An 8,054-nucleotide genomic window follows, 5' to 3' on the forward strand; every position below is an offset into this window, starting at 1 on the left:
AGCAACCAAACACTCCAGAACTCTCTCTCACACGCCTCTCTCCTTCCCCTCATCCGTACAACTGTACGGACTACCCTAGCAAGGTGGTTGCTCGTGGTGGTGGTGGTGGTTCGTGGCTCGTTTGTCTCCTCTCCGTCGAAGGTTGATTGATGCGTTCAGTCACGACTAACTAGCATTAGTGGAGGTTTAACTTGTGCCCGTGGACCAAGTAGAGGAATCACGCTTGGGGTTCTTTATCTCCCTTTGTTCTTGCTCGATTGCACGTGGAATCACGCTTCAAAGGTACGATTATGTGTTCTTTATGTGTTATGCAAAGATCCTTGGATTAGGTACTGTATTAATATGATTCATGTTTATTTCCGCTGCGTAGTACCTATAAACTCCTACATCAGGCACAGGTGCCGCCTCGACATATCATGAGAACTCTTGTAGAAAAGTTTTCCGGAGACCGTCCAAACATCAGGCATGTCTACAACTGCAGAAGTAAAATAAGAATGGAGCTATTCGAGGGAAGAGAAGTAGTTCACCAGGTGCTTCATTTGGCCAGACAGAGCAATTGCCTCACTTAGGTTTTTACTAATTCTAACAATGTGTTGCAACATGCTTTCATGGCACACCCGATCATGACAAATTTGCTACGTACATACCCGTACGTGATAGGTATGGATTCCACTTACAAGACAAACCGATACGGCATGCCATTCTTTGAGATTGTTGGGGTTACACCGACTAATCAGAACTTTCTTGTTGCATACGCATTCATGAGGTCAGAGTCCCAAGAAAGTTATCAGTGGGTGCTTCAGTGCTTGAGGTTGTTGATCGGTCATCATAAAGAGCCGTCGGTACTACTGACAGATAGGGAGCTTGGCCTTTGTGCAGCGTTGAAGAGTGTGTTTCCAAAGACAAGACACATGTTGTGTGTGTGGCATATTAACAAAGATGTTGAGGCGAAGGTTACTTCCATGTTTGAAAAAAAAAAGGAGATTGGTGCCAAGTTCAAAAATGGGAGGTGGAGGCTTGTAATTAATGCTACATCTGAAGAGGCATATAACAGAGAACTTGCAGTGTTGAAAACCAAGTGGAGTCGATGGCCGAAAGTGATTGAATATGTTGTGGACACTTAGCTCGTACACAAGGAGAAGTTTGTATTGTTTTAGACAAACCAGGTACTACACTTCGGCAATGTTAACAACTGTAGGGTTGAGAGCCAGCATTCAGCATTAAAGTGTTGGATTGACAGTTCAACAGGTTCTTTAGACACGGTTTGGGCTCAGGTGCACTGCTCGATTGAGAGCAAGATCATAGCCATTCGTAATGGATTGGAGGCATGTAGAACAAGTCATGGTCAGAAGTACAAGCATAAGCCTTTGCATTAGTTGAATGGAAAGGTATCCCATTATTGTCTATCTATTCTTCTCGGTGAGACGAACAGGATGCGAGGGTTGAGTACGGATATCCATGGACGCTGTGGGTGTGCTCTACGTACTACCCACGGCTTACCTTGTGCATGCCAAATATACGACTCGATTGCTGCAGGGAAGGGGTTGTATTCGAAGGACATCCATCCATATTGGAGGACCCTTGTCATTGGAGATGGTGTCGACATTCCTAATATAGTTGATGAAAATGATGAGGATCGAGCTCATTTCCGCAACCTTGTTGATCAGGTTATTGCCAGCGATCCTGTGATGCTTAGGCACGTGTCACGAGTTATTGAGGGTGAGATGGATCCTAACTACGATGACCTTCAGGAGCCTAGAGTCAACCCCCGTGTAAGGGGACGACCACCCGAGAATCGTAATAGGCGGGATCCTTCGTTTTTCGAGCATGTTCAACGTAGTGGGAGAGAGAATCGATCTAGAAGTATGCCACCCCCATTTGATACAGGTATCGATTTAAATAATATTTTTATACATCATATATTTTAATTTAACTATATGTCATATTATGTTTTTGATTTTGTAGGTATCGGGTTCGACATGCGACAATGCAGATACAGCTACACTACTCCCAACATCATTTGGCCTTATGTCGTAGGTGTTAAGGACGTTATTGGAGATGGGAACTGCGGATTTCGTTGCATAGCAGATTTATTGTACGGAAATCAGGAGGAGTGGCGATTGGTTCGACATCAAATGGCAAATGAGGTTGGTTCTCACCCTTGGCTGTATAGCATGATTTACTACGACATATGGGGCCAAGGGGTTGGTTCAGGACTGCAAAGGGAGGTAGACCGGATCAGATGGGACGGTGATGCGTGTGGAGAGGAGCACTGGATGGTAGCACAACAGGATTTTTTTGCTATTGCCACAATATGGAATGTGGTGGTGATTTGTTATGGAGTAGGAAATAGACCGTCATGCTACTATCCATCTACTACTATTTTACCGTTGAACAATCGTGGACGCTTAGATAGGCCTTCTGGTGAGTTTGTGATTGGAACTGTTGGTGGATCGCATTTCATTCGGTTGCATATGGATCGTGACCACCCACTACCTCCAATTTCACCAATGTGGTTTAACGCTCGTCAGGCAAGTGTAGATGGGTGGGAGACAAGGTACGAGAGAAGGCTTCAACTGTGGCAGACATTAATCAACTCTTAAGTACTGTTGAGTATTTTTGTGGATTTTGATTAAACTTTCTTATAACTTTATTAATAAACATGGTTATTTTTTTAATTTATTTTAAGCAATTCTTTTCAAAATATATTAAGCAAGTACTACATAATTAGAAAATAAAAAACTCATACATAAATGTCAACTTGATAATTTCCAACAAATGTGTAAAACTTAAATGTCCACTAACAACATCCAAAACATAGTCAACATCCAAAACATAGATAAAACAACAAAGTCCAAGCTAAAATACATATGACAACTAATCTCCAAGTCCATTTATTGCATTCCAATCATCAACCACTTGCTCCAACATTGCTCTGTTGTCTCTCGATAGCGTAGGGTACTCACTAAGTGATCGCTGTGTTGTAACCATGAATCGTCCTATCCACTGCACAAACAATTATAATTGTATTAATAGTAATTATAGGGAAAAAAAAACTAACAAAAAACTTACATAATCAACGTTGGTCCTCTCAGGAAGACCGTGATCATCCTCAACATTAGGAGTGACGATTGACAAGGGAATAATCGCGTCGTCAAACGACTACACCTAGATCAAATACAATTTATACAACCTAAACAAACCTAATACGAGTATAAGGCAAGCATAGGGGTCGAACCACAGAGAACGGATAAACACCACCAAATGTTATCGACAATTAAGCTAGTCCGGAATAGGAGAAAAATAACTAAAGTCTAAATGTGCTAAAACAAGAAATAAAACATTAAGGGAAATGGTCTAGGAGTAGCATTCACTTGAACATAAACAAAGGCATAGGAGTTGAATTAATTATGAACTAAACATGCTCGAATATCGAAGTAAGGTCCAATCTAACCGCCTTCCGGGGCTAATCAGCTTCTCCTAACATAGCCTCTATGTTTCCACATTAGAACCATATACTAGGAGGTACTATCAAATAACAATCGATATAAATGAACTTAGCTAAGTCAACTTCCGTTTCATGTTAGCAAAGATTCAATCCCAATCAACTAACAACATGCATTTTGCAAGTAGATTGAAGAACATCAAGCATATAAAGACTTTAATCACAATAAATCAATTCCAAACCCTTGAACATTCTCAAGATCCAACTACACCACAACCATCCCCTTAATGGGGAAATTACTCACTAATCATGATAACAACAAGATTAATCAACAAATAATCAAGAATCAACATGATTAACAAGCAATACCAACAACAAAAACAATAATCAAAATAAAACAATAAAAATAGAGGAGAGAGAGTTAGAGATTCTCATTGATTGAAGATGAAAGTCTACAAACAAGATGATCAATCTTCTTCTTCAAAATCCAAGCTCAACAATGGTGAAACCCTCACTTTCTCTCTCTAAACTACTCTAATCCTAAGCTAAACCTAGAGAGAGAAGCTCTCCTAAAACTAGGGAAAAAGATCTAAAAGAATGAATTTTTTTCTTTTAAAAAACAAGCCCCGCAATATATAAAGAATCACGCAAAAACGCTGAACAGGACCCGCTGTGCGCCCGCGCAAGGATCTGTGCGCCCGCGCATGGTAGCTGTGCGCCCGCGCGTGCGCCCTCGCAGCGGTCTGTGCGCCCTCGCAGCGGCCTGCGCTCCCTCGCAGCAGCCTGCGCGCCCGCGCAAAGTAGCTGCGCGCCCGCGCATTTGTGGGTTGCGCGGCTAGTGCTTAGGTGTGCGCGCCCGCACGGTGTGGGTGTGCGCCCGCGCACATGTCGCGCACAGGCCGCGCAAAACTTTCTGCCTCGATTCTGCAATTTCGCCAATTTTGCGCGGGTTCTCACAGGGTTGCGCGCCCGCACATTATTTGCGCCCTTGCACCTTGCTTTCTTCGATTCTTCTCTCATGCTTCCTTGGCTTCTTCTTTGCAATCCAAGACTTCAAATACCTAAGCACAAACACCAAGGGAAGCAATAAGGTATAGGGAACGGTGAAAACACACAATGAAGGCAAGCATACAACAATATACGCGATTTCATTAAAATCACATCGAGACATGTATGCACGCATTATTTGAACAAAACAACTACAAAACACCCTAAGACAAGCTAAAACAAGGCATAAACACTATCCTAGGAGTGACATAAATGTCACTCATCAAATTCCCCCAAGCTAAACCTTTGCTCGTCCTCGAGCAAAGCTAGAGCAAAAGAGAACAAGAGGAAATTATTGAAAGCAAAAGAAACAAAATAGAAACAAGGAGAAAGAATGTACACTAACTCACTGTCGTAGGAATCACGGTTGTTTTTAGCTACAACAAGCCCTTAAAACCCCAAAGTCGCCTATGAGGACGAGTGAGGTCTCGTGAGGGTTTCCTAAGAGCTTAACCCACAACTCTTGACAAAAACCAAGGCAAGGCAACAAAAACCAAAGGTAAAGAAAAAGAAACACGAAAAGAAAAAGCAAAACACAAGCTCATATACGGACAAGAGATAAGGACAAGTACTAATGAATGCAAACCTTTCTAAATGGACAAATGTATGCACGTTCCAAGATGTCAATGGTTGATTGAAACATAACACATGCTAAGCATAGAGAACTACTTAGGACTCAATCCACCCTAGCCCCAACCAATCGGGCCACGTTCTCTCTACTAGCTTCAAATCAACCCTTAAGCTAGCTTCTCAAGATTCCACGAAGGAACCGGAAAAAGATAAAGAAATGAAAAACTTTGAGAAGGTAATCCCGATGTCTCAACTATGCATACTCTTTCCATAGGTTTGAGGTCTATCTCCCTCCACCGTTCTTTTGACCTAACCCACTAGAGTCTAAGGGTCTTTTTATTGGTTGTAACGTAAGGCTAAGGGTTAAGGCGAGGTAAAAATTTAAAATTTGGTGAAATTTCCTAAGTGAAGCAAAAAGTGCGGCCGACACTCAAAAATAACTCAAGAATTCACTAAATATCAAGCAAAAATACCACTAATGCCATTCCCCCAAGCTTATTCAACACAAACACACAAAATTCCCCCCAAGCTTGAACAAAGCATTGTCCTCAATGCTTAAACTAAGGAAGAAAATGAAATCAACTAAAAATATTTTTGTTGTTTTTGTTTTTTTTTCACTTTTTTTTTCTTTTTTTTTTTTTAACTTTATTCAATGTCCTTGCCTTTTTAACTTTGGACGGCTTTTTCTTGAAACTTCATTTGATTTCCATATTACTTTACAAGCTCAACTCTAACCAAATCTCAAAATGCATCTTGTCTATGATCAACAACTCAAAACTCAAACCTCACATGCCAATGCTTCACTAACTAAAAGGTTGGTAAACATAGGCCATTAGGTTTGTAATGTCGTTTAAACAAGAGCGGGAAACATAAGGCTCAAATTGGTTAGCAAGTAGGTTTATGCAAAATAGAAAATCAAATTTGTAACAAAATAAAAAGAAGATAAAGAAAAATGAGAAAGAAATGCCCTTTTCCTCCCCTAGAGTGCTTCGGTCACGATCTTGGGAACTATAAGTCAAAACAAGGATCAAGACATGCATAGCTAAGGATCCAAATGCGCCACACAACAAAGTGATGAAGGCTAGAACAATGTTACCTCACACGGGATTATAACTAAGCAAATACCAACCAAGGGTGCCAAATCCACTATAGAGAGCAACACCATCTTACCACATACCCGTGAACTAAGGCTTCATGGCGCCCTAAAAGTTCTTAACCCGGCTACCTTAGCATGTAATATCCTAGAGTCAACCAATGACACTCTCAAACCGTGCACACATTAACCACTTAGGAAGAAAGGCATTCAAGAGTAAACAAATCCAAAAGATATAATGTCCAAAATAAGAACAAACAAAACACAATTTGCTAAACTTGCCTTGAAGTAAACAAAAATATTTTTGGATTTTCCAAAAGCATGAAAAACATGGAAATGTATATACTCAATGCATGACATATATGAATCAACATCCCACCAAACATGATAGAATACCCTCCCCCAAGCTTGAATGAGGCAACATACTCAAACATTGACCAAATAATCCATGGGAGGGGAAAAGGAAGAGATAAAACCACAAACCAACACATGTCCAACAAGGCATCAACCATTAGAGAAAGAGCAAGGAAAGATGTTACCGGATATTAGGTGGGTGTAAATACCCGCAAATGACCCAAATAAACCTTTCAAGACTAAATTCCTCTAGTATCGAATCTCGCCCTCCATGTGCTAGCAATTGCGGTGCCAATCTTCTTTGATTCATGATCCAAATCAATGCACCAAAGTATACCAAGTCATGTACCTAGCAAAAGGCGCACAAACATTTCCATGAGAGAAAATCTATTCTAAAAAAAAAAGAAAATGAAAGCAATAAAACACGGGTTACTTCCCGCAAAGGCTTGCTTAACGTCCAAGCATGACCAATCTAGTAAATAACCCGACAAAGAACGCAAAAGCTTGTCATATGCACCGGCAAACATATCAAGAAATAGAGCATACGCGATGCTCATATGACAAGCAAACATAAAGTACAAGGAGACTTTATGTTTGAGAGAAGGGGGAAAAGAAAAAGTAAAAGAATCAAAAGAAAAATCAATAAAATAAGAAGAAAAAGAAAGATAGGGAGGCAAACTATCCTCACAAAAATCTTTTTGGTTGGCATTACAACTCTTTTCCTCATCAACAATAAAAGAGTTGGGGGCTTCGGAAGCATGGATAGGAAGAGGATTCCTAAGCGGTTCTTTGAGAAAAGAAGGGAGGAACATAGGATAGTAGGGGATATGGTTAAACCTTTGGGAGAAAGGTGTATGAGAAAGGGGAAAAGGGGTAGCTATTCCCTCACCACAAGGTCTCACATCACTAATGAGGGCATGGAAATCAATCATGGAATCCTCAAATGAAGAAGTCTCACGATCTACATCTCCCTCAAGCTCAAAAACTCCAAACGGTTCAACCTCAACCTCCTCTTCATCATCTTGAACAACATCTCCCATACATTTCTCAAGTCCTACCATCTCAAATCCAAGAGTGAATGGGGGCAAATTCCTCTCAAACTCATCTCTTTCTAATGAAGCATTATCAATGAACTCACTCAAAAGGTTATGGGCTTTCGTTTGAAATGCAAGAAATATTTGGGCCATAATCTTAAATGAGTCCAAATCATCATGGATAGACGAGTCAAAAGCTTGCTCATTGGAATCATCTAGGGAACTATGGGACACACCTTTAAAATTCATGCAAAAAACAGATGCAATATGAGAAAGAACATGCACTTCATCATCATTAGAATGTACCTCATTACATTGAGCTATAGAGGGAGGGGAGTTGAAATCATGCATTACATGGTCACTATGGGGAGCATCAAGCACATCATGGGAATTTATATTAGACAAATCATGACAATTAGCATCAACATTAAAAGCATGAGAATCCCGAACATAAGTCTCATGATTGGCCCTCTCCCAATCATAATTATCCCTAGCTAGCCATGAATAGAAA

General features: G+C 40.6%; 1 protein-coding gene across 1 annotated transcript; it reads left to right on the forward strand.

Annotated features, from left to right (window-relative positions):
• The first annotated feature begins 1,433 nt into the window (after window positions 1-1,433).
• On the forward strand, window positions 1,434-2,603 carry LOC145584479 (uncharacterized). The gene is made up of 2 exons (XM_081641315.1): window positions 1,434-1,887; window positions 1,966-2,603. The coding sequence occupies exons 1-2, from the start codon at window positions 1,434-1,436 to the stop codon at window positions 2,601-2,603; spliced, it is 1,092 nt and encodes a 363-aa protein (XP_081497441.1).
• Window positions 2,604-8,054: the final 5,451 nt, after the last annotated feature.

Source organism: Chenopodium album, chromosome 16 (assembly GCF_948465745.1).
Source record: "Chenopodium album chromosome 16, dcCheAlbu1.1, whole genome shotgun sequence".
Taxonomy (NCBI): domain Eukaryota; kingdom Viridiplantae; phylum Streptophyta; class Magnoliopsida; order Caryophyllales; family Amaranthaceae; genus Chenopodium; species Chenopodium album.